This window comes from Wolffia australiana, chromosome 18 (genome assembly GCF_029677425.1).
Source record: "Wolffia australiana isolate 7733 chromosome 18, ASM2967742v1".
Taxonomy (NCBI): domain Eukaryota; kingdom Viridiplantae; phylum Streptophyta; class Magnoliopsida; order Alismatales; family Araceae; genus Wolffia; species Wolffia australiana.
Window position 1 is genome coordinate 5541538 of NC_135852.1, and position 26793 is coordinate 5568330.

A 26793-nucleotide genomic window follows, 5' to 3' on the forward strand; every position below is an offset into this window, starting at 1 on the left:
AGACACCCACATTTATTTTCATCTTGGATATGGTTTATTTGATCAAAGACTAGAATTGGAGTAGCCAAATTCAGATGTAGAACAAAAATGTACTTGGTTGAATTGAGCTTCATGGATGGTATATTCCTTAACTAGAGGAAAAATCTTCTTGTTTGGATGTACCATGAAAGATGAGATCTTCTTTTGTTATGTGGGATTTGTGCAACAATTTATTACAAAATATAACTCTTTTTCATCCACCTTATCCAGGCTGCCACATAATACATCGCACACTATTTTCCATAGTGTTATATTTATTCCCATAAGGAACATTCACATCCTATTCTTATGGCATGATAATTTCCTTCCATGGAAAATAAGGGACCAAACTTCTTCAATTCTCAATTTTATGGATTTTTATTGGCGTCATGAAAAACTTAGGTATTGAATAAAATCTAAAAAAACATTAATAAAAACTGTGATAATGGTAATCCAAGGAGAGAGAAAGTAGAGAGAGAAAGTAGAGAGAGAGAGAGTGCACAAGATTGGGGCAAGAAAAGATGTCTATTACTGCATCATAGTTCCCCTTATATACAGAATTAATCCAGGGCAAAAAGCCCTTTCAGACAGAGTTACTTGTTTAACAAGTAATTCCTTGTTAAACAAGTAACCCTCCAACGGTTACTTTTGAAAAGTGACCGTTGGAGGGTCCAACGGCTAGTTAAAAAACTAGCCGTTCTATTACATGTTTCTTAACTGCTAGTTAAAAAACTAGCAGTTAAGAGGTCCATTAGCAGCATCCTAAGGTCATTAGTTCTTTTATTAAATATCCTAACAGTTCTATTACAATTACATGGCCTTAGGCCCATGGTTAGTGCATTAATCCTTAACACTCCCCCTCAAGCACTGGAATGAATATCTATCATTCCAAGCTTGAAGAGAAATTGCCGCAGCGTCCGGCCAGGAAGGCCCTTGGTGAAGATGTCGGCACATTGCTCCTCAGAGGCGACGTGCTCTGTCTGCAAGATGCCTCATTCAAGGTGATCCTGGATGTAGAACCTGTCAATATTGACATGTTTCATCCGATCATGGTAGACGGGGTCATGTGCAAGACTGATGGCGGACTTGTTGTCGCAGCGGATGGTGATAGGTCTTTCGTAGGGGATGTGGAGGTCATCCAGCAAGTGCTTGATCCACATTGTTTCATCAATTCCCTTCGACATGGCTCGAAATTCAGCCTCTGTGCTGGATTTAGAGACCACACTCTGTTTTTTACTCCGCCAAGTGATAAGGTTGCCACCGAGGACGGTGCAGTAACCGCTAGTGGACTTATAATCCAATCTGGAACCTGCAAAATCAGAGTCAGTATAGAGATATAAATGGAGTTTACCTTGCGTCGATAGGTGATGCCGAGACCGATGGTGCCTTTGAGATACCTGAGAACTCGATGGGCAGCTTGAAGATGGGAATGGTGAGGTGAGTGCAGAAATTGACTTAAGACATTGACAATATAGCAAATATCAGGTCTAGTGTGAGACAAGTAGAGAAGTCTTCCAATGAGTTTTTGATAGGAGTTAATGTCGACTGGGGGGTCATTTTCATTTAGTAGGAGATGATTTTTAGATTCAATGGGTATGTCACTAACCCGACATTGACTATGCTTAGTTTCTTTGAGGAGCTCAAGGATATACTTTTGCTGAGTCTGAAGCATACCGTCAGCAGAGCGTGCAAACTCAATGCCAAGAAAATATCTTAAATGACCTAAATTCTTGACCTGGAATACATTACTGAGATTGTTTTCTAGTTCAGAAATTTCCTGCAAATTATTACCAGTGATGATAATATCATCCACATATACTAAGAGGATAGTTAAGAGAGACGAAACATGTTTAAAGAACAGTGTATGTTCGCCATTGCACTGATTATAGCCTAGAGTTTTCATAGTATTAGTGAATTTGCCAAACCAAGCCCGACGGGATTGTTTCAATCCATACAGAGCCTTTTTTAAGCGACAGACTTTTCCAGACTTCGTACTGTCCCCATAGCCTGGGGGGAGAGTCATATAGATCTCCTCCTTCAGTTCCCCATGTAGAAAAGCATTCTTAATATCGTATTGTTTTAGGGGCCAGTCAAAGTGTACTGCCAAAGAGATGATGATACGAATAGTATTCATCTGAGCGACCGGGGCAAAGGTTTCCTGGTAGTCTATGCCAAAGGTTTGGGTGAAACCTTTAGCAACTAACCGAGCCTTAGGCTTATTGGTGACATCAAGTGTGCATTTTAGGGTGAGGACCCAGCGACAGGCAACCACCTTTTTTCCCTTTGGAAGATCCACAATGTCCCAAGTATCATTAAGCATCAAAGCTCTCATTTCCTCATCCATAGCTTCCTTCCAATGAGGGATGCAAAGAGCCTCGTGAGGGGTTTTTGGAATATATCCTTCCTGAACATGAGTGAGGAAAGTCTGATATTCTGAGGAGACCTTATTAAAAGTCAAAAGATGAGCTGGGTCAGTTGGCCGAGGCTTGACACAGGATCTTTTGCCTTTCCTAAGGGCAATGGACCAATCACCATGTGAGTTAGAGTCGCCGGTGATGGTTTGAGAGGGTGCAGATTGATCCCTTTGACTGTCATGATCCCTGTTTGGAGGAATAATGTCAGACGAAGGTTCTACTAGTGTTTCAGACAGTTCGGTTGGAATGTCAGTAGGATCTGCCACAGAATTTTCCGATGTGGATTCTTCCCTGAAAACAAACACAGGTTCCGGATGCTGAGACGAATCCGCATCTGGAGTAGCTGCTGCAGGAGTATGATCATCAAGTTTTGTTAAATAGTTGAGATCCCTAAGTGTGATATGGCGATTAGTTTTATAAAAGAAACTTTGTTCATCAAACACAACATCTTTTGAAACGAGGTGTCATCTAGTGGTCGGATGATAGACTTTGTACCCTTTTTGAGTTGTCGAATACCCTAGGAAAACACCTTTAAGGCCTTTGGCAGACCACTTGTCTTGCTTATGTTCAGAATTATCAACATAAGCAACACACCCAAAGATTTTTGGGGGTAGACCAGTTCGAAGTCGAGCGGCGGGGTAATGTGTTTCCAAAACTTAGATTGGACTTTGCAAATTCAACGTTTTGGATGGGGTGCGGTTAATCAAATGGGTTGCAGTCATCACTGCAAAGCCTTAGAGATTTAATGGCATGCTAGCTTGGATAAGAAGTGTTCTGGCTTTATCTACAATGTCCCCGATTTTTCTCTCAGCAAGTCCGTTTTGCTGAGGGGTATAGGGACAAGAGGTTTCATGAATTATTCCTTTGGATGCTAGGAGTTCATTTAAATCATTGTTAATGAAGTCCTTGGCATTATCCGTTCGAAGTCCTTTGAGTGTTTTCCCAAACTGTTGTTCAATAAGAACAATCAGATTGCGAAGACACCTGGAGACCTCAGATTTCAGTTTTAGTAAAAATACCCAAGAGAATCGACTGTGATCATCCGTGCAAATAAGAAAGTATTTCGAGCCAAAGAGATCTATGGAAGACGATGGTCCCCATACATCGCAATGTAGCAAATCAAATGGGAAATTCATACGGTGATTACTGATTGGATAAGTAGCTCTCTTAAATTTCCCTAATTGGCAAGCATCACAGGTAAATGAAGTCAATTCATGATTCTTAAACAAATGTGGGTACAATTCTTTAAGAAGATGAAAGGATGGATGACCCATCCGTTGATGGATCTCCATGGCCTTCTCCAGTGATGCTTGTGCGACAGCCACCGTATGTCCTGTCCATGGAGCAGAGGAATCCGATCCAGGTAGATAGTAGAGGCCTTGATGGACTCTAGCTAGCCCAATTTTTGATTTGAGGACCTTATGACAGAGATAAACATCGATGTTATCAAACAGAATATTATAGTTTTGCATTTTTGCAATTTGTTGTACTGAAATTAGATTAAGGAAAAATTTTGGAACGTGCAACGCATATGAAAGTGTTCCTAAGGGTTGGAGGTTGATTTGTCCAATTCCAGCAACCGACATTAGCGAGCCGTCTGCTGTTTGGACATGTTTTCCTGGGGCCATCAGTTCATATGTCGAAAAACAAGTTTTCGAGTGAGCTATATGATCTGTAGCCCCAGAATCAAGTATCCAGGCAGATTTAGAGTTCGGAGTAAACCTCTTTAAACTAGAGTTAAGTTCAGGTTTACCAGAGTTGGCCATGGACGTAGATCCGATGATGCCGCCCGGGGAGTTGATCATGCTTTCGAGGTTCTGTAGCTTCTGCATCACCATCTGGAGCTCCCCAATTGCCGTTGAGGAGTCCGCTGAGATGGCTCCCCCTTGCTGAGAATTCTGGGCTAAATGAGCCCTGGCGATGTGTGGAGGCTTCCCATGAAGCTTCCAGCACTTATCCTTGTGGTGCCCCGGCTTCTTGCAGTAGGAGCAGGTGACAGGAACTCGTCCATTGTCGGATCGGGGGGCCTCATGGACTTGGAGATGCCGCTGAGGCGTGTAGCCCTTGGCGGCATAAGAGCTGTGTGCTGAGGAGCCTCCCTTTTCTTGGAGAATGCGGCTCTCCTCTGTCATAAGTTTGGAGACTGCCTCATTGAAGGTTGGTTCAACCTCCTGATTATACAATTGGCTTCTGCAGACCTCAAACTCCGGGTTGACGCTGAAGAGCAGTTGACAGAGACGGAGTGTCGACCACTGGGCCCTAGCTGTAGGCTTAGTGGGCAGTGGCCAGACATGATCAAGCTCCGTATAGATCTTTCGGAGTTCTTTGGCATGCTCCTTGATTGTCTTGTCTCCCTGTCAAATCATAAATGATTTGTAGAGGATATCCACAATCTTCGCTTTGTCCCCTTGTTTGGAGAGGTCTCGCTGGACTCCCTCCCAGAGCTCCTTGGAGGTGCTAAAGGAGGAGTATTCTCCTTGGCAATCTCCAGATAATGTATCAAGTAGCCATCCGTAGACGACTTCCTCTTCAATTACCCACTGAGGGAAATTTGGAGAGGTCCTTGGAGGAGGGCTGTCAGTGAGATGATGGAGAAGACCCCGGGGCGTCAAGGCTGTTTGAACCCGTTGGGACCATAGCAGAAAGTTGTTCCCATTGAGTAGGGCACACTTAGGAAGAACTGGCAAGGAAGTTAGCCACCTGTCTGAGGAGACAATGGCCTGCCTTCCTGCTGGAATTTCTGGAACAGAGATTGGCAGTGAGCTTGAATTGTCTGTCAGCGAGCTTGAGTTGTTGTTGGCTGCCATTTGAAGGTGCTAGGATGTAGATTGTGCTGATCTGTCGAAGAATTGAAGGCCTGAGTGACTCAAGGCACTCTTGAGTACAATGCAGATTAGCAGTAGATGATCCCAGCCCAAAGACTCTTCCTCTAGATTGTGAAAATTGATTGAAGATGCCTCTCGCAGGATGCCTTCAACCTTCAGCAAAAATAGAGAAGATGCTGCGGAAACAGCACTCTAGATGCTTGAAGAAGCCTCCCGTGGGATGCCCTTTGAGCTCCAGAAGAATGCACCAAAGACAGGCTCAGAATGCCTGCTCTGATACCATGTGATAATGGTAATCCGAGGAGAGAGAAAGTAGAGAGAGAAAGTAGAGAGAGAGAGAGTGCACAAGATTGGGGCAAGAAAAGATGTCTATTACTGCATCATAGTTCCCCTTATATACAGAATTAATCCAGGGCAAAAAGCCCTTTCAGACAGAGTTACTTGTTTAACAAGTAATTCCTTACTTGTTAAACAAGTAACCCTCCAACGGTTACTTTTGAAAAGTGACCGTTGGAGGGTCCAACGGCTAGTTAAAAAACTAGCCGTTGGAGGCTGGGCCTGTCCAGAACAGGCCCAGAATATATCAGGCCCTGATTGGGCCTGATATTCAGTGGGCCCTTAGTGGGCCCATAGTGGGCGTGTAATGAGCCCTTAGTGGGCCATTACTGGGCTGCTAATGGGCCTTGCAGAGGTCCATTAGCAGCATCCTAAGGTCATTAGTTCTTTTATTAAATATCCTAACAGTTCTATTACAATTACATGGCCTTAGGCCCATGGTTAGTGCATTAATCCTTAACAAACTTTCAAGCCTGTAAGAAAGGTTTTTGAAAGCAAAAATGTGAGAAGGCACTGTTTTCTCCCTATAGCTTGAAGAAACTTGCACAAAAAATTAGATCCTATGGACTTGGGATGATGTTATAAAAAATTTTAGTTCTAAGAAAGTCTAAAAATAAGCTTGTAGATTTCTTTATAGAACAAGAATTTTCTCTTGCTTGTTTAGATGTAATTTCTAAGAGAGAGAGAGAGAAGATATAGTAAAATCTAGGTTTTTGCAATCATTTCATGAATTTGTTAAAGAAGATATCTTAGTTCTAAAGTTAGGGATGTACTAAACAACAATATACATTAAAGGAGAGAGAGAGACATTTTCTATGTTGATTAATTGACTTCCCTCTTTTGATCTACCTTCGTTTCTGCTGCAACACACCATGGCACCAGGCGCAATATATGGGCTCATGAAGGGAGATTAATGCAAGGGAGCATCAACAAAGGAAGGGACACCGGGCGCAATATACGGATCCATGAAGGGAGATTAGTGCTTGGGATCATCACCAAAGGAAGAGGTAAGTCCTAAACACTTAATTAGGATTTTTATTCTTTTTCCCCCATCTTTCTATCCATTCCACATTCTCATATCACTTCACTCTGTTTTATAAGTTATTAAACCCTATGAGTAGGAATTAGTAGCTTATACCACCCATTCCTAATTAGGGTTTTCATAGGCAACCCCTAATTAGGGTTTCTTCTTCACATCCATCATTCCTCTCATCCTATCCTCACTCTGTGATTGTAGTACTATCCTAATCTCTGTTATAAGTTCATAATTCTTATGAGTAAGAATTACGAACGGATTCATAGAAATTAATTTAATTAAAATCACAATATATATCTAATATCTTTTCTTTCAATGCTCTCTCATCTTAACCACTTTCTAAATCATTACTTTGTTCTAAATATCAATCTTAATCACAAAGCCTTCTCTGTGGTTCGACCCCTTAATCACTAATTTACATCAATAATAAGTGAATTAGGGTTAATTATAAATTTTATTGCATAAGTCTCAAAATTACGCATTGACTAGGTTAACCACCTAAATTTCGACTTATCAAGGTCGCTGACATGGTGAGGAGGGGTACACTTGTAAAGATGGGTCCACAGTTGCGATTTAATCGTAGCCATCACTCCATTGTTATGAAGATCGAATGGCTGGGGGGCAAAGACATCGTTCGCCACCCCAACCGTCGTCCTCGTCGGCTAGCTAATGGCGGCTAGCGATGAGTGGACCATAAGGCGATCCAATGGCTTGGAGAAGTCGTTGGATCGGGAGAGAATGAATGAAGGGTCGAGAGAGAAGCTCTCTTGCCCCTATTGATTTGATATTGTTAGGATTAACGAAGCATCTCTCGTCATAGAAGGAAGCACCGACGGAGGTCCCTTTCCGAGTCTGAAGTGCTCGTCGAGATTGTGACAGCTCTGCCATCACATAGGAAGCTTGAGGCTTTAGGGAAGAGCTATGAAGAGAGAAATATGCGCCAACAAGGATGAGAGGAAAAGGGGGAAACGACACACAGAAGCTATGGGGTGGTGATTGACATCCCCATTGACATTACTTGATTTAGGGCGGGTCTGGTGATAATCTAAATTTTAGGGTTAAAATTCGTCGTTGGTGATTGAGATTATTCAATAAAATATATTTGACCGTACTTGAAAATACGTAGTTAGTGATGAGTACGGATCGTCTCCACAGGGAACGATGATTAAGGAATTACTTTCTTAAACTAGTGATGATCAATGAGCAATCGACAAAAACACAATTCAAGGATATGAGCGAGTGATATCGATTAAGAAGTACTTAATTTATATGTTAATTTAACTTAAATAAAAGAGTAAGTGATTGTGACAGACACGATAATGAACTATGGTATGAACGAGGATAGTGGTTGGATATGGAATGGTACGATGGCAAGGATGGAGAGATGAGAGAGTGGGGACATAAGTGAGTGAAGTGATAAATGAAACGTTGATAAAAAAAAAACTATAACTATGATAACGATGATGTTGGGAGAGAAACAACGTAAGGCGAAGACACTTACCTTAGATCCTTACGTTCCGCCAGGATCACGGCGATTTGCGAGTGCCGGTAAGCTCCCCCTCTTCTCTTTTGTCTCTTCCACACACCCAAGACACCAAGAACACTCTTGATGGATCTCAAAACTCACTCTCTTTCAATCAGCCCACAAAAGTGGGAAGCAAGTTCAAGATGGTTTTTACAATGATCCAGGCCTCTATTTATAGATTAGAGGGTATGGAGAGAAAGAGGAGGGGAAGATGAAAAGTTATGGCCGTTGGAAGTTGAAGCAATCCTAGCCTTTAATTTCTTCTCTCTCTTCATCAATGTCATCAGTTTGTGCCTGTTAAGAAGTCAAAGCACTTGGTATTCTGTGGCTTTTTGTATTCCGTGGCTTTTCATATTCCATGCCTTTTTGTATTCCGTGGCTTTTCATATTCCATGGCTTTTCGTATTCCGCGACTTTTCATATTCCGTGCCACATGTACATGTCAAAAGGACAAAAAACAAAGAAAAAATCTCTTTCTCAATGCTGATGTGGCGGCGCATCCGCACGCCACGTCACACTATGCCATAAAAAAAACCAAAATACTTAAAATTTCATATTAAATCAAATAAAAGCCCAAAAAATACGTATAAATATATTTTTTGAATCAGAAAAATCATATCTTTCCAAATTTAATATCCAAAAATTCCATAAAAATCATATTCTTTCTCAAAAATTATATTCTTTTAGAATATACTATTAGAAAAATCCTAAAATATAGAAAAATTTCAGAAATTTGTTCTAAAAATAGATTTAATCATTTTAAGCTTGATAACATGCAAATATAGTAATTTAATGCATAAATACGCATAAATATAATAATATAAGGCACTGAAGATGCATGTTATCATCTGGTAACTTCTTTAGCTCGATCTGCATGCAATTCCATCATAGAATGTATTATGTGTGTTGAATTCATTTTGATTCTATGCGAGTGCTTTTTTCATTTTGTTCTTGCCTTTCGGCCTCGTTGAGGCATCCTGTTGAACACCTGCTGGGTGTTGATAGGAACACCTTTTTTCCCCCTATTTTACCTTATAAAAAATACTTCTTAAATATATTTCCTATATAAACCATATTACTATCTACCTAGGATAATCATATATATAAAATTGTAAGTGTACTTTAATATTCATGTTCTCAATATTCTTAATCTTTCTACCTTTTCTCGCTTTCTCTTTAACGATATAATTAACCCTTTAATCCTCTAATGAAGTAGATGACCCCTCTTCTTCATAAATTCTAAACTTCCAGATCTATATATATACATCCATTTCTCTTCCCTCTTTATATTTTCTCTTATGCCTATGTTCTTCTAAAGTCAAACAAAATTTTAATCTCCCTATCTATCTATCTACCTAATCCTCTTATAAGTTAGCTAATCCCTCTACCTCTATCAATCATTATTATTCTTAAAATCCAGGCATATATATGTACATATATGTATATATATATATATGTATATGTGTGCATGTATATCTTCTCCTTTGATCCAATCCATAACTTCACTTATAGTACTTTTATCTTATTCATTATTATTCTTACCTCTTACTAAACTAAATACTTCTAGTAACTAATTTCTTACATCTTATTACTATAAAACCTTGTCCATTAAAATCTTAATATCCATTATCATTATTACTATCCCCTAGCTTACATATGACCTACTATTGATTAAATAAGTAGCCTTCTATCTCCTATCAACAGTATTTCACTATTCTATCTACCTCAATAATTTTCTATATTTCTTCCACTACCTACATTAATGTCACCTATAGCTATAATACAATTAATCAATTTCAAATATCTTACTTCTTTATTAACGCTCAAGTATCCATAAAAAGATATAAATAATATCTTATATTCTCTCTCTTTCTCTAGTTCTCTCTTACATCATTCACTATTCATTACTATTAAATATTATCTTAATCCTCTCTTCCATTAGATACTACCTCCCACTTACTAATTACTTACCTTCTACTATATTCACTATCTTTATCATTATTTTTATTACCCCGTAAATAATCCCCAACTAAAAGCACCTCTAAAGGCCGATCCCAGTGGAGATGACCTCACTCCTACTATACATTCAAGTGAGTTTCTATTTTTATCAAATTTATTTGGTTTTAGGCAAATGAAAATTAATTACGACGAACTAACTTTAACTTTGTAATTTGCCGTCATCAAGGATACCTGGTGGCATTGGTCTAGAAGAAGACAAGGAGATTCAACATAACATTAACGACATCGATATGACTCGTTCCAGGAACCAAATGGTAGATTATTGGACTCCAAGAGTAAAGTTGATGATGCCTCCTCGCACCCTACAACTGCATGATTCTACATACTTCAAAAAGATTCTACATAACAGGAGGCACCCAATACTAACAAACCTCTCATGTTGGCCACTCATTTCATTGAGAATCAAACAAAAAGAACAAAAGAAGAGAAATCCATCCTGGCTCCATACATCCCAACTAGGGAATTGGACATCCGGGATGTGACGGCCCGGATGTGATGGGACGGATGACGAACGTTGACATACGGGAACGCGATGAGTATTTTGTCACGTCTGCATCCCATCACATATCCCAGGCTTTTTAAAAAATCTGTCACATTCCCGTCACGCATCACCGCACATATCGTCCCGTCACTGTCCCATCACCAAACAGTGTCACCATCATGGGTGACAAAAATTCAAAGCTCAGTCCTCTCTCTCTCTCTTAAGGATATAATTTTTAGGCTTTTTATTTGCAATTTTTCAATTTTTTTACAAATCTGCCACCGACGTCATCCATGACATCTATCCTATCACATCACTCGTCCGAGGACCTCCGTCACTGTCACGTAACTGTCGTGAATATTTCATCACCGTCACCACCACGGGCCAAGAATTTTGTCACTGTCACAGTGACGGGCCAAGAATTTCGTCACCGTAACCGTCATGGGTCAAGAATTTCGTCACTGTCACCATCACGAAGCAAGAAGTTTGTCACAGTCATTGTCATGGGCCAAGAATTTTGGCACTGTCACCGTCACGGGCCAAGAATTTTGTCACCATGATATGACAGATGATGTCTGCTGTTGCCTAAGCCAAGCCGAGGAATTTCGTCACCCGTCATCGTCCGTAGCGATGGTCGGATGACTGAACGGTTGGATTTCCATCATTCGTCATTGGTGATGAATGATGGATGATGAAAATGACAGACGAAATGACAGATGACTTTATCTGATGATGAAAATTTAATGTATTCATTAGAAAACTTAAAAATGTGTCTAATTTTTTTCTTGTTTTTTCTACATGTGATATTTTAATGTATCAAATATCCAAGCAGAACACTGTCCTTCTGCTTTGATTGAAGGACAATGCTCTTACCAGTTTGCATCCATTGTTGCGATCAGCGTTCTCATTGAATTGAATCAAATTGAAGGTGGCATTACAAGAATGTGGCGTTCAACACGGCAAGAATGTGACAAATCAGGATTAGACAGCAGTGATTTTTTTTTCTTCAACAATTATTTTCACGACGAGGAAGAGATCCACAAGGGACGACCGCACAGGGGGAGAGAAGGGACAGAAGGAGAGAGGGAGAGGGGGAGAGAGTCGATAGATGAAGAAAGGGAGAGCGTAGACAGAAGAATAATCTTTGTGATAGGGGAGGGGGTCAAAGACGTCCGTTCCGTCACTGGGACATCCAATCCGTTCCGTTTACTTCAATAGACTAATGATGGAACGAACGAATGACAGACTCCTGTAGATGACGGAACGGTGACGAATGATAAAAATGACGAAAAATTTTGCGCCGGACGGATATAGTGCTGGGACGCGGACAGGGCGATTTTTTCGCCCCGGGACGAAAAAATCATCCCGTCCTAGGATACGGACTAATTTCTGGACAAAAATTCGTCCCCGAGACTACCGGACGGGACGGTTTTAGTCCCATGGGATGAAAAAACCGTCCGTCCAGGGGTCTCGGACGATGGACGGACGAATCTGGACGAAAAACCGCCGGATTCACATCTGACAGTTGAGATGTTGCCACATGGCCTCGCTATGACAATTAGCATCAAAGTCCCTGTATTTTTACGTGCGTCTAGACGCACGCCGCTCGGAAATTATCGTAAATATGTCCCTTCGCCCTCTCTCTGCTCCTTAATTCCCTAAAAAACTTGAAGAAAATCTATATTAATATAAAATGGTTTTCTTTCGTCCAGGACGAGGGCCAGGACGAAAATTCGTCTCGGAAGGACTGGACGGGACGAAAAACCATCCCAGTATGATTGGAGGGGACACTTTGTTATCATCGGATGAAAAACCATCCCGTCCTTCGTTTCTGAACTTACTCTGGACGTCTAGGACGATCCTGAACTATACGCGGGACGGAATTCCACTGCGACACGTTCCGTCCATCCAAAATCGTCGTTCGTTTTCGTCCTCCAGCTCTACCAGGAACAACTCGACAAGCCCTTCTTCTTGTAATTTAACTTGAGACCCTTCTCTTCCATTGGCTCTCAGTTTCACTCAACTCTCGCAGAGACCCAAGAAGGGGGAGGGGGGGAAGAGAAGATGATGGCCCTGAGGGCTCCGCCGTGCATCTCCTTCCCACGGAAGAAGAAGCCTTTCCAAGCCCCTCGCCGGCGGCCGCTGCCGGCCATGGCTTGCGCCGCCGTCTCCGCCGCCGCGCCCGCCGCCATGGACTCGCGCACGCGGGTGGAGATCCTGTCGGAGGCGCTGCCCTACATCCAACGGTTCAGGGGGAAGACGATCGTGGTCAAGTACGGCGGCGCCGCCATGAAGTCGGCGGAGCTGCAGGACTCGGTGGTGAAGGACCTGGTTCTGCTGTCCTGCGTGGGCCTCCGCCTTATCCTGATCCACGGCGGCGGGCCGGAGATCAACTCCTGGCTGGGCCGGCTCAACATCCCGGCCCAGTTCCTGGACGGCCTCCGCGTGACCGACGCCGCCACCATGGAGATCGTCGAGATGGTCCTCGTCGGCAAGGTCAACAAGTCCCTCGTCTCCCTCATCAACCGCGCCGGCGGCACCGCCGTCGGCCTTTCCGGCAAGGACGGCCGCCTCCTCACCCCCCGCCCCGCCCCCAATTCCGCCGCCCTCGGCTTCGTCGGCGACGTCGCCCGCGTCGACCCCTCCGTCTTGGCCCCCCTCCTCGGGGCCGGCTACATCCCCGTCATCGCCTCCGTCGCCGCCGACGACGCCGGCCAGGCTTACAACATCAACGCCGACACCGTCGCCGGCGAGGTGGCGGCTGCCGTGGCCGCTGAGAAGCTCATTCTCTTGACCGACGTGCCCGGGATACTGCAGGACAGGGACGACGTCGGCAGCCTGGTCAAGGAGATTGACATCCGTGGCGTCAGGAAGATGATCCAGGACGGAATTGTTGCCGGCGGCATGATCCCCAAGGTCACCTGCTGTGTCCGGTCCCTCGCGCAGGGCGTCCGCACCGCCAGCATCATCGACGGCCGCAAGCCCCACTCTCTCCTCCTCGAGCTCCTCACCGGCGAAGGCGCCGGTACCATGATCAGGGGTTGAATCCCAACATGATCACGAGTTTCGGGCTGAAATTTTGAGAGTAGCTTTGTCTTTCGCTCCTTTTTTTGAACTTTGGGTCTTTTACTAGACCTTGATCTGACTTTTCCAGTTGAACCAGACCGAGTGAAGAATCGTGCGGAAGAGATCCTACTTGACTGGCTTGGTGTGCCAGAGGAAGTGTTGGCTTGGTGTGCCTGCACCATGATCTTTTCCGGGTGAACCCCCTGTGATCTGGAAGGAGTTTCGGGCTGAAATTTTGAGAGTAGCTTTGTCTTTCGCTCCTTTTTTTGAACTTTGGGTATTTTACTAGACCTTGATCTGACTTTTCCGGTTGAGCCAGACTGAGTGAAGAATCATGTGGAAGAGATCCTACTTGCCGGGCATGGTGTGCCCGTACCATGATCGCGGGATGAACCCCCCAAGATCTAGAAGGAGTTTTGGGCTGAAATTTTGAGAGCAGTTTAGTCTTTCACTCCTTTTTGAACTTTGGGTCTTTTACTACACTGAGTGAAGAATCATGTGGAAGAGATCGTACTTGCCGGGCTTGGCGTGCCAGAGGAAGTGTTGGCTTGGTGTGCCGGCACCGTGATCACTATGTGAACCCCCCGTGATCTAGAAGGAGTTTTGGGCTGAAATTTTGAGAGCAGTTTTGTCTTGCACTCCTTTTTGAACTTTGGGTCTTTTACTAGACTGAGTGAAGAATCATGTGGAAGAGATCGTACTTGACGGGCTTGGCGGGCCAGAGGACGTGTTGTTCTGCAACTTCTTCACATTGTTGTGCAGGGAAATGTACGGTCTGAGGGAGATGCTCTGCAGTGAGCTCTTCAGTTTAGGGATGTCTCACCCCGCCAGTGCCATGATCATCGGCAGAACCCCCAAAAATCCAGGAGTTTCGTGCTGAAATTTTGAGCTTAGTTTTGTCTTTTCCTCCTTTCAAACTTTGGATATTTTGCTAGAGCTTGACCTGACTCATCCGGTTGAACCAGACTGAGTGAAGAAATCATGTGGAAGAGGTCTTACTCAACCGGCTTGGCATGCCAGAGGAAGTGTTTCTGCGACCACTTTTCTTGGTTATACGGTCTGAGGCAGATCCCTGCAGTGAGCTCCTCAGTTGACGGATGCCTCTCTCTGCCGGCACCATGAACACCAGATGAACTCGCCTGCAATCCAAAAGTTTTGGGCTGAAATTTTGAGCATAGCTTTGTCTTTCTCTTCTTTCTGAAATTTTGATCTTTTCTAGACCTTGATCTGACTTATCCGATTGAACCAGACTGAGTGAAGAATCATGTGGAAAAGGTCATATTTGACGGGCTTGGCGTGCCAGAGGAAGTGTTTCTGCAGCCGCTTCACATTGTTCTGCAGGAAAATGTACCGTCTGAGGGAGATACTCTGCAGTGAGCTCTTCAGTTGCGGGATGTCTCTCTCTGCCACTGTCACAGAGAAGGAGCTCCAGTCTAACACTTCGTCGAATGGAGGAACAAAGTTGTCTGCGATGATCACTGGAACGCATTCATAGTAAATGGCTTCTACGATTCTTGGGCTGTTGACTTCATAGCCCATGGGACAGAGGCAGAACCTGCTTGATTTCATGTGATTGATATAAGACATGGATCTCGATACCTTGGGTGGAAGTGGGCCGTAGACTCGCATGTCTGGGTCTTTCTCTTCTCCCCAGTATTTGAGCAGATTGGGCCTTACTGGGCCGTGCATTTGCCCGGCAAAGAAGGCCAGAATGAAGCGCTGTGAGACGGGTTTCCCTCCGAGATTTCTCAAAGGGCGCTTTGGAACTCTGATCGATGTTTCTGGGAGTGACACGTCTCTCCCTCGCACGAATATTCCTTCAGACGTGTCCGCGTTGCATAGCGCCTTGATGGAGTTTCTTCGTAGCTCGTCGTGCGCAGTGGTCTCGTATGGTCCCTACAAAAAATTAGAAAGAAAACTCCTTTGAAGAAAGAACCAATTGGGAGTTAATCTGTTATCGAATGATTTAAGTTTGGGAATTCTGATCGGAAAAAAGGTTCAATCGATGAAAAAATCTAGAATAGTATGACGTGACAAGAAGTAAGGATAGTACTCCCTCGAGTTGATCGGTAGAAAAATAAGAAATAAAATAGATGAATCCGTAAGATCGAAAGAGTCACTGGGTGGAATGGATTGCTAGAAAAAGGAATTTTTTTAAATAAAATATCGATGCAGAAAGTCAAGGGAAAATGACCAAACGTATGCGACGAGTGCCATAAATCATAATAATGACAAGAAAGTCGGTCAACCCGATCTCATCGACGCCATTCGTTCGATCGAAAGTTTCGATCCGATTGCCGACCCTTATCTTCGAGCTCTCTTGGACTCATGCATGATTTATGGAGAAACTTGAAGAACAGTTGTAGAAATTGGAGAGGAGCTTCATACCCAGTCGTGGCACGCTACCAGGAAATGATCCGATCCACGGGTCCGATTCCAGAACGGGTATTTCGACGCGATCCACACGACATAGTCTCTGAGGAAGAAGGATAGAGGACGCAGGTTATGAGAATCAGGCACATAGAGCGCTTCTTGAAGCCGACGCGAACTGTAAGCGAGGTAGAACAAATGAGCTTTGTTCGGATCCCGCACAGTGAATTGCTTGTTCTCCTCCATAAGCTTCATGAACCATCCTTCCGATGCATATATACCTCTGAGAGGAGGCGTGTGAAATATCGGTCTTTTTCCGTCCCTGTATACGTAGACCTTAAGAAGTTGTTCCATCAACTCATAGCTCCTGAAAATCAAATATCGAGAAAACTGAGTTTCCAAAGAATTTTTGAAGTGATTATCGTTGGAAATCTACCTTTTGAAGGCCGATATGTTCCGGAACAAGGGAGCATGGAGATCGGCATCATCGGATATTCGTGGAGCTCTCTCGATCTCCGACTTGGCGTAAGCCAGTGCTTTGTCCGGTGGCAACGACAACACTAAACTCTGAGGAAAGAGAAAGCCATAATTACAGCGAAGAATGAATGCTACATTCATGTTAGCAAATTTATAACCTAGAAATGCCACCTGCGGTCGAGAATCTCGTGAGCTTTTCGATCGTTCTATCCGAATCCCGACAACCGCAGAAGAATTAGCAGATCCGCGCGGCCTGTGGAAGGAAGACGACGAATAGTTCTGCACCGGCGCCGCGAATGCTGTCTGAGAAGGCGGCGGCGGAGGTGGAAGCGGAGACGGCAACGGCATGGCGGCGACGGCATCGCTCTGATCAACCGTGTAGAACAAAGGAACTGACGAGTAGATAAATAATGCAATTGAAGAGTAGGGAACGATCCAGGCAATGATCAACGCCATAGCCGTGGCTGCCAAGATCGAAATCGAGATGAACTTCTGCCAATTCACGCAAACGATCTTCGTCATCCTCGATCTCCTTCGAAGAATCGAAGAACCGGCCATCATCTCCGATCAATTCTGCTCGCCGGCCGATTCAAGATCAAATGAATCGCAACAGAAGACGTGGGAAACGGTTAGCCGGCGCTCGTGCTCTCCCTTTAAACATACCCCTTGCTTCTCTCCTTATTCACGACTCTGCCATTCCTCGCTTTGAAGGGCAATCTCGTAATAATAGTGTCTTCTGATGGCAAAGTTTGCGGGCCGACTAAAATAGAAACTGCCGGAAACGTATTTAACTTCAGTTTTATATAATTATATACACCTCAGACGGTACTTTTTTTAATTTGTTTACTAGAAAACGACGGTTTTTGTCAGTTCCTCGCGGAAGACGCGCAAGTCGCAATATGACTGAATTGCCCTTACTAGGCATTGCTTCTCCAAATTCTTTGACTTTTGAACGAAACTTCCGAGGCCGTCTCTGTGAGAGACTCTCTCCACCTGCCACGAAAAAGTCAACGCGTTGAAAAAGCAAACGCTGGCTAATGGGCCGTAAAAGAGAGTTTGGGCCTGACCATCTGTTCAATTATTGGGCCCTCGTTGGGCCCTTCGGTGACGAAGTGGGTCGTGGCGCCTATCATCTTGACTCCGGTGTCGTAGGCCTGTCGTTATCTGCCGTTGATTAAGATCTGGACGGACGAGGGAAGATCACGGGTTCGGAAGGAGATTGACCTGCGTAGAAGGATCTCCGCCCTTGAATGAAGGGAGCAGGCCGTGATGGATGTTGATCACATCTTTGCCGTAGTCCTTCAGAAATCTGCCCGAGAGTACCTGAAAATACACAGTTTCTTAGAATATAATCCATATTTGTAAGATCCGGAGCCAATATTTCGAATACACAGGATCCTATATTTTTAATAAACTTAAAGCTAAAAATGAAAATTACTCGCTTTACTGGAACACAATCCAGATAATGTAATCAAAAGGACAGAAAGAACCCAAATCATGAAATTTCACGCAGATTTTCCAGAGCAAAAAGTACAGGACTCATATAATTTCAAGGCCAGATGAAAAATAAACTCACTTATCATTCCTAAGTGATCTAGATTTACAAGTAGGAAAAAATAATCAAGATGGAACTTAGTACCTGCATGTATCCAGCAAGAACAAGAAAGTCAGTTCCTGCTACCAACCTCAGAATCTCCTCCTCTCTCCTATGTGCTGGGGTGGTCTTCAAGCAGTGATATGGAATGCCATCTCTTTCGAGAAAGCTCGCCACGTGGTTCTTGGAAGCCCTTTCGTGATTACTGTGAGAACCAGCCAATCGACATAATATGATAAGAACATGTTGTCCCTACTATAAAGATTGATCAAGAGATGGGGGGAAAAATAACCCTAACAGAAATCGGAGATTGCATCAGAAAACCAACCACAAAGATTTTTTTTTTTCATCCTTGGCTTAAATCGTTTCAGAGTACCCACAAAAAAGGTTTTTTTCATCATTGGCTAAGACCTTGATTAGAATTAGAAATTTTGCAACTCTCAGCCCTCCTCTCAAGGTTTATACTAGCTTCAGATACTTAAATCTATTCCTAGAGTTATTATTTTTTTAATAGTCATGGAGTTTATTCATTACAGGGGTAGACATGGTCGTTCTGTTCTTTTTCTGCGAATTTGTGTGAATTGTTCGGCTTTCTGAACAGAACAAAAAAAAATTTGAACAGAACATCGCACAGACCCGTGTGCGGTTCTTTTGTTCGCTTTGTGCGAATTTTGTTCTAGTTTTGTGCGAGTGTGCAAATTTGTGCGAATGTGCGAATTTGTGCGAATTTTATTCGTTTTCGAAAAAGAAAAAGAACAGAACAAAGAACAAGGCCCGGAGCGGTTCTTTTGTGCAAATTTTTTGTTCGTTTAAAATGAACAGAACAGAACAACCATGTCTATACAGGGGTTGTACTCACCTTATAACAGATTTTATCTGAACTGGGAGCCAACCGTCGTGCCATCCATGTAGCAAATCCTCCAAGCAATGATCCTGCAGAAATATGGCTACCAAATGGGGGTTACCATCACATCATCAACTGGCTGCTTCAAAAGAAATCCGTCACTAAAATTATATATTTTAATATTATGGCAATAAAGAAACATTTAGATCGAGATCAAGAATGACCAATGTCAGGGACTAACTCCTGGCGAACCTGCTTTGAAGCAAGAACAGCGATTTTGAATTTTGGATCAATGTCAGGGACGCGAACTATAGATCTTTCAGCATTGAATGATTTGGAAATCTCGTGGAAGTCTGCATCCATGGCTTCCCTCGTCCAGATCGCCGGATCAAACATGAATTCGCTGCTAAGAATTCTCTTTCAATTGGCTTTCGAAAAAAAAAAGGAATCGAACAATAGAATCAGAAAGAATAAGATAGTTACCAACCTTCGGGAGTAGAACACCCTCTTGTGCTCGGGAACAAAAACGTCGACGTGGTGTATGTTCCCTCTACGCGATGCAATGCACTCCGAAATCCTCGCAACAATCCCGACTGCATCCTATAACATCAACGATAAATGATGCAAAAGACGAGACTTTTACAATCAGAAAGTGATAAAATGTAATTATGAGAAAAAAAGAAACTAGATTTATTGATATGAGATGATAATTAGGAGATTTTTAAGATCTACGTAGAGAAAATGATCCAAAAAGACGAGCGTTGTACACTCAAACGTCATGAAAAATGAGATATTGACGATTCGGGAGGAATAATGATGCGATTCTACTATATGTAAGAAAGAGTAAATAATCGATATCTTTTTTATAATACAAAATAATTTCGAGATTTTAAAGATCTGAACAGAGAAAAACGATCCGAAATGACGAGGGCTTTACAATCATAACCTCGTGAAAAATAATATATTGACGATTCGGGAGGAAAAAATACGCGATTTCGCTGTTGTAAGAAAAAATAAAAACGAGACTTACTCACATTAGAAGATGATTATGAGCTTTTCAAGATCTATGTAGGGAAAAAAGATCAAAAGTTGATGAAATGAGTTTTACAAACGTGACCTAAACAATCCGGGAAGGATAAAGATGCCGATCCATCAAACAATTCCAGAATTGGTCCGGGATTAATTAATAAGCGAGTCTGCCGTTTTAAGAAAAAAATAAAAAATGGGTTTCATAGATCAGAGTGGAAACAAGAATGAGACTTCAAGGATGCAAAAATCAACCGTAAGATCATCAATCGATCGCGTACCGGGCAGCGAAATACATGGATTCCGCGCACTCTTCTACTCCGTCCCGGGGAGGAAGGCGACGACTTCGACGGGCTCAAAACAACCGGCGGAGGTCTTGCCGAACAAGATACATGAGAATAATCGGAAGAAGATGAAGAAGAAGAAGAAGAAGAAAGAGCTTTACTCAGCAGGCGCATCGATCCTCTGATCTTCATCTCTCGTTCTTTCTCATTCTCTTCTCTCGTCCATTTCTCTTCGTTGGCGGGAAACGACAATCAACGACCCCGGAGATATTGGCGCCATAGACTCTACGCCACGTCAATCTTGATAATAATGAAATCGGATTGAATGTAAAATATTTTAATATCAATTTAGCTGTCATAGTTTAATGTTTTCTTAAATTTGAATGAAAGTAGGTCCAGATTTCCATTGCTCCAGTACCGATATCCGATATCGTTATCTGTGTGGATTACGCCACCTGCCTTACTCTCGTGGGTTGGATGCAGATGGCTGATATCAACCCTTCCGCATGCCGATTTCGTTATCCGTCCGGATTGTGTCACCTGACTTCGTCTCACGGGTTGGATGCAATAGATGATACCAACCCTTCTGCATGCTGATATCGGATGACTATATCAGTTATCGGACATGGGAGATCCGATCATATGCCGTGCATTGGATATCCGTTGCTACAATACCGACATTTGATATCATCATTCATCTAATTATTGGCATCTGCCTTCCTCTTCAAGGTTGGATGATGATCTGGGATATTGGTCACAAATATCAGTTTTCTCAATTTCTGAGATATAGTTTGAAAATATTTTAATTAAAATTTTGGATTAATACAAATTATATATTTTTACATCTTCGTGGACAGTCACTTGCTCTAGAACTGAGGTGAGACCATCCATGGTCAAATTCTGCAGGGTTCACTTATCCTGGCCTGGACACAACCAGAATGTCATAGACTCTCTCTAGAATTGAGTGGATTGGTTACACGTGGGATTCATCATGTCTAGTATAATTCTAATTTAATAGCATGTTCCAGAAGAATAATTTATAGATATGTCTTTTTTCTTCCACAAGGGATGATGTCTCTTTATGTAACATCTAATATCTGGAAATCAGCTACCGGCATAGGGACATCAATATTAGGTACATATATCAATTCCAATATCTGGTCCATCATCTGCCACCATCTTGACCCCATCGGGATCTGTCCCATTATCCAATATTGGATAAATATTTGATATTGATATCTGAATTTGTTTTGATTTCCCCAGGATATTGGATATCAGATGAATATATAAAGGCAACTCCTAATGTTTAGTGAGAAGTTGAAAGTTATTAAATCCTTTTAGTTCATGTTTTCTTTGTCTAAAGTATGGATAATATTTTTCATATTAGTTTTAGAAAAAATAATGTGTATTGTTTCAGAATTTTCAATTGGGATGGTTCTACAGATATAAATGACACTTATTCCAAGTCAGTGTTTCAGATGGATGTATAATTTTTTAAAATCCCAATATAAGCAAGACTTACAGCTAGTTTTATACATATTTTTCAAATAATTGATGATATAAATAGATATTTATAAAAATATTTTTCTTCGGACTTGGAGATCATTCAAAAGAATAGCGTATATTTTATGAATTTTTTTCTGACTTAAATTTAAATTAGATAGACTTGATATCTTTGCCTAAAAAATAATGGATACTTAACAAATAATAGATACTTTATTTAGCCATAATATTGCAATGGTTTCTGTTTATTATATCATAAAATTTATCAACTTAAATTGATCAATTTAAACACATGACTTGACATGCCCTGGTGATTAAGGTTACTCTAATTTATTCAGTATGAATTATAAAAACCATGGTTTAAAAGCTCAAAAATTAGTTGTCACAAAATGCATACAACTTTTTATAAGTACATTATGACATATGTAACATTTCTTTATGTTTGATTTATGTGAATAATTATAACAAGTAACTTTTAGAAACTTGATTTTGTATGAATTTATTAGATAGAATGATAGAGTTTATTTACCATGGAGGAAGTATGTGAAATTAATGCTCTGATGTCACTTTGGCATCGCTTTTGGAATGGATAATTCTTAACTATATATGGTCAATGAATGAGAGACATAGACACATAGTGTATGATTGAGAGTTTGCTTTGTTAGTTGAAGAGAATGACTCACTTTTTACAGGAGTATTGTGGTCTTTCAATTTCATGTAAATAACTCATATTTCAGGGGAGTAACAGAAATTATCATTCCAATTAAGATTTCACATTGTAAATTTCTTTAAATGTTGTAATTAAATTACACAGATAGTGCTTAGGTTGGTGAAAGGACCTCTGTAATCCCATGTGATTTCCATTTAGAGATAATTTTTAGGATCAACATATTTTATTTTGAAAATCCAAAATGGGGAGACTAAGAGATGAACCAAAGTATTTCAGATATACGATTTGATTAATTTCACTTTTATGATTATTCCTAAAAATAGTTCCAACATTATTCCCACACTTGTACGCCCAGTATTTGAATAAAATGTCATACTATTACAATCAACACAAATATTTTAAGGTGATAAACCTCATGACCCTAATCATTGCAACCCCTTCCAAAACAAATTTTAGAGTGTGAGTTTCCCTATTAACATTCCAGAAAACGCTTACAATCTCCCCGATGTGAGTTTCCCAAACTCTAAAATAAGGGGCCCAAATTGAAAAAAAAACCATCTTAAATTAAAGATTAAATGATGTTAATCTTCCAAATGCGAAAAAAGGTAAAAAAGATAGAGAATCAGAAGCATGTATCTTGATCTCTCAGTCTAATGTGCTTTTTATACCAAAAAATATTTTAAATACATGCAAGTGAGTTAGAAAACCATTTTCTAAACTGGTTTCCGTAGTTTATTGATCTTATGTGCATCATATTGGTAGTTTTACACAAAAAAGTTAAAGTGGCAGAGCCTGTAGTGCAGGAAGTTTTTTCTCCCTTCACTCGAGATCAATTCATTTAATATGGTGCTTGAAAGATGCACAAGGATCTTATCTACTAACAAGCACAAACTCACACATTCACACATTGTCACAACCGAGCTTTTCAAAATATTTATTATTTTGGCGTTTATCATCAATCAAGTGAAAAAGGGGAAGGTACATTGAATCAAACCCAAATGATCCAGACATTCAATCATAGTGAGACATTACAAGCATTTTTTACTATTGATATTGAAATATTTGAGTTCTAATTTTTCCGCCTTTTAACTTGCTCCAACTGGGAAGTTAAGGCCACTAATGCAACCAACTAACCAATATACATTCCCCCTGGCTACTACGCTACCTGATATTCTGTATCTTTCTCTATCTGGACATTAAGCAACATCACATGAAAATCTGGAAGCCCATGATTCCACCAATAAATAGAAATAAATCATTAATATTTCTTGATCATTTAGATAAATTATTTTTTATGAAATAAAAATATGGAAATTTATTAAAAATAAAAAAAATCATATAGACTAAAGGGAAATGTAAAAAAACTTTCTCTGAAATTTCATGCATGATGTGAAGTAGAAGGAAATGTTTATGCACCAATAAGACAATAATGTAAAACACAAATGATAACATATTTTTTCTGAAAAAACGATATGCATCAATGATGATAAATGGTTTTTAAATGCATTACATGAATGTATGTTATCATATATGAATTTAAGGTCAAATGAAGGTGTCATTTGGCTTAAAAATTAGTCTAGTTTATGGAGTGATACTTCAAATACATGCATCAATATCAACGTAACATCAACTTTAACCCAGAAATTTCAAAATATTTTTAATAAGCTTTTAATGTGTCATCAATATTATCAAATGTTTCAATAGAAATATAAACGATCATCTAAATTTATTTGTCCCAAAAACCTGTTTTATAAAATTTTACACCATTAAAAATATGACATATATTTGAAATAAATGTTGAACATCTGTCCCTAGACCAAAATAATGAAAAAGTGGAGACCAGCCCAAAGCTAACTCTTTTGACACAAATCTCAAAATCTGTTCCAAATGATATCTTATGAGAGTGTGAAGATCATTTCAGCGTAGACCAAGTTATCATTAAAATTTATAATCTCGATTCATATTAGAGAACATCAAAATATTATTTAATCCAATTTCAAACAGAAAAATATTGGCGAAATTTACTTGTGTTATCAGATTGTTTTGATAACACAACTAAAGGGAATCACATAAAGTAAATACAATAACTAGAGTAGTTTATGTCTTTCAATCACCAACAATTTAGAAAACTTGAAATGGTGAAACTCATAAATATGAGCACTAATAATCTATTCTACGCAGTATTTTAGCTAAAAAATCTAATTCCTTGTGATGTTTTGACTGGAGACCAATTCTCTGCCTTAGGAGAGCCCTTGATATAAGCCTCCCATCTTCCTCTTGAAATCACCTATTCATGAGATCCCTGGCTCACTTAAAAGCTCTAGATGTTAGTTTTTTAGCGAGAACACGATCACACCTTGGAATGATGTAGTTATTTATTACACAAGGTCCAATATTTTGAGAATTTATCACCAAAAAAGAGAGATAGAGAGAGAAAATGAAATATATGGCAGTTTAGATCCTCTATATTCTTGATTCCATATCTGACTTGGGTCTCTTACATACTATCATGTAACCCACGGTAATACATAAAACTAGGTATACTTGATATACATGATACACCTGAGTTTCTCATCCTGCTTTTCTTCATCCAAGTTTTTTTTGGCATGATCAACCTGGTATTGCGATCTGCCAGTGCAATGTGATACACATCTCATCTGCTTAGACCTCGAATTCCATAAAAATATTTAAATTATATATGATTACAATAAAAATATTTATTTTTGAAAAAAATGATTGAAAAGTATGCAAATTTCTCAAAAAGATTTAAAAAATCACTATGAGTAGCATAAAACCATAATAATATGTATTCATTTTCTTGCATAATGTTTATTCTAAGTCATCATATATGATATCAGAGTGTCATAACATATCTTTATAAATGAATGCCATATATATTTATGAAATGAATACAACAAACACTCCTGCTCCCTGAATTTGTAACATGGTGATGAATACCAAATTATTGCATTATAATATGCACGTTATCAGATAGATACATATAGATATACATGGATACATACATAGCTTATAACACTCACATATAGAGGAAGGTAGATATCTTTGTAGGTATTTATTTACCTGGTATAAATGGTCGATAGATAGGTAGGTAGGAAATATGGTAGATTGTTATTTAGTTATGAGTAGTTAGGTAGGTTTATGGATGTACATATAAAGAGATTTATAGATATACTAGGTAGATATGTTAAATATATTATATAAATATCCCCCTTGGCATTCTAGAATGGAAATCATGAGAAGGGAAGTCTCAGAAGTTGTACATGATTGTATTAGGAGCAGTCCCCAAATCTTTGGGGAAGCCCACCAATGGATGATGCATGCTAGCTATCACACGAGAGACCAGATGCCTAACTACATTAATGCTTGCCCAATTGAATTCCATAAATAAATATATACATCGGGGAAAATATCAAGGTTCCACAAACATGGAGACGATGGATTGGAGATATCTTGGAGCAGTGAAACACAAACTATACAGGGAAGGAATGGTTCTAGGTGGCGGTTAGGATTCTCTTTGGAGTGGGGTAGCCCTTGATGGATATATTTAAACTTGGGGAAAGGAATGGGTTCTTCCCCCTGGGTTTAAGAAGGGGTAAAAAAACAAGAGAAAATATGAACTACACAATGAAAGACAGATAAAATTGGATGGCTAACATAGAGGTTAAGTTAGCAAAATCAACACCAAGCTAAAGTTTAATGATTTGGACAACGGAAATAGCAATGAGTAAGAACAAGAAGAAACTCAAAGATCAAGGCAGATCAATCTGGAAGCCTCATCAGTTGTGATGTGAGCATAGGCTTGATGCTGGACTGGCCACCTAGAAGGAGCTCATAAGCAGGGCATTCTGTACTGGTACATAAATATATATTACATAGATATGTAGATAGCTATGTTGTAGATTGATTTGTGGAAACATATGGTTAGAGTATGACAAATGTGTTGTTATCATCATGATCTGCCACCAGCATCATCATTACTTTCATCCTCTGAGGCTATCACATAGATGACAATATCCTTATCATTATGGTCATCCTCATCCCAAATATTTACAAATGATAATGACAAGGCCAGTATCATCATCATTATCATCATCTTGCGGCATAAGAATGAAGAGGATGAATTTGAGTCATCATTGACCTCTTGTCAGCAGATGGAGGCGAGATAGAGCCACAGTTATCGTCATTATCATCCACACCTACCTACAAATGCCTAGGATGAAGGTGACTTCATCATTGTCCTGAATGACACCAAACCTATAATCACAACACTTTTTACAAATCAAA

At 40.6% G+C, this 26793-nt stretch overlaps 3 protein-coding genes across 5 annotated transcripts; 1 reads left to right on the forward strand and 2 right to left on the reverse strand.

Moving 5' to 3' along the window:
• The first annotated feature begins 12649 nt into the window (after positions 1-12649).
• NAGK (N-acetyl-l-glutamate kinase) lies at positions 12650-13813 on the forward strand. Its single transcript, XM_078589529.1, has one exon. The coding sequence runs from the start codon at positions 12719-12721 to the stop codon at positions 13697-13699; it is 981 nt and encodes a 326-aa protein (XP_078445655.1). The 5' UTR covers positions 12650-12718; the 3' UTR covers positions 13700-13813.
• LOC144714758 (putative glycosyltransferase At5g03795) lies at positions 13309-17275 on the reverse strand. Of its 2 annotated transcripts, XR_013584468.1 has the most exons (5): positions 16739-17275; positions 16527-16657; positions 16109-16457; positions 14235-15616; positions 13309-14141 (listed from the first exon to the last, which is right to left on the reverse strand). XR_013584468.1 is itself a non-coding variant. In XM_078589526.1 (4 exons), the coding sequence occupies exons 1-4, from the start codon at positions 17126-17128 to the stop codon at positions 14936-14938; spliced, it is 1551 nt and encodes a 516-aa protein (XP_078445652.1). In that variant the 5' UTR covers positions 17129-17275; the 3' UTR covers positions 13309-14935. The 2 variants fall into 2 exon arrangements, 1 of the variants encoding a protein (XP_078445652.1); XM_078589526.1 differs by having other exon boundaries at positions 13309-15616.
• A 53-nt stretch (positions 17276-17328) lies between these two features.
• Positions 17329-20577, reverse strand: LOC144714760 (formyltetrahydrofolate deformylase 1, mitochondrial-like). Of its 2 annotated transcripts, none has more exons than XM_078589527.1 (8): positions 20313-20577; positions 19493-19605; positions 19258-19411; positions 19021-19094; positions 18207-18366; positions 17792-17890; positions 17635-17721; positions 17329-17560 (listed from the first exon to the last, which is right to left on the reverse strand). In XM_078589527.1, the coding sequence occupies exons 1-8, from the start codon at positions 20505-20507 to the stop codon at positions 17414-17416; spliced, it is 1029 nt and encodes a 342-aa protein (XP_078445653.1). In that variant the 5' UTR covers positions 20508-20577; the 3' UTR covers positions 17329-17413. The 2 variants fall into 2 exon arrangements, with proteins under 2 accessions (XP_078445653.1, XP_078445654.1); XM_078589528.1 differs by having other exon boundaries at positions 19258-19408; positions 20313-20574.
• Positions 20578-26793: the final 6216 nt, after the last annotated feature.

Excerpts from the sequence above, each read along its gene's own strand:
- LOC144714758 (XM_078589526.1), bottom strand. The coding sequence starts at position 17,128 with ATGATGGCCGGTTCTTCGATTCTTCGAAGGAGATCGAGGATGACGAAG. Across the intron at positions 16,658-16,738 it reads CACGAGATTCTCGACCGCAG|AGTTTAGTGTTGTCGTTGCC; the intron begins GTGGCATTTCTA and ends CTCTTTCCTCAG. Across the intron at positions 16,458-16,526 it reads AACATATCGGCCTTCAAAAG|GAGCTATGAGTTGATGGAAC; the intron begins GTAGATTTCCAA and ends TTTGATTTTCAG.
- NAGK (XM_078589529.1), top strand. The coding sequence starts at position 12,719 with ATGATGGCCCTGAGGGCTCCGCCGTGCATCTCCTTCCCACGGAAGAAG.
- LOC144714760 (XM_078589527.1), bottom strand. The coding sequence starts at position 20,507 with ATGAAGATCAGAGGATCGATGCGCCTGCTGAGTAAAGCTCTTTCTTCT. Across the intron at positions 18,367-19,020 it reads CAGATAAAATCTGTTATAAG|TAATCACGAAAGGGCTTCCA; the intron begins GTGAGTACAACC and ends TGGTTCTCACAG. Across the intron at positions 17,891-18,206 it reads TTCTTGCTGGATACATGCAG|GTACTCTCGGGCAGATTTCT; the intron begins GTACTAAGTTCC and ends GTGTATTTTCAG.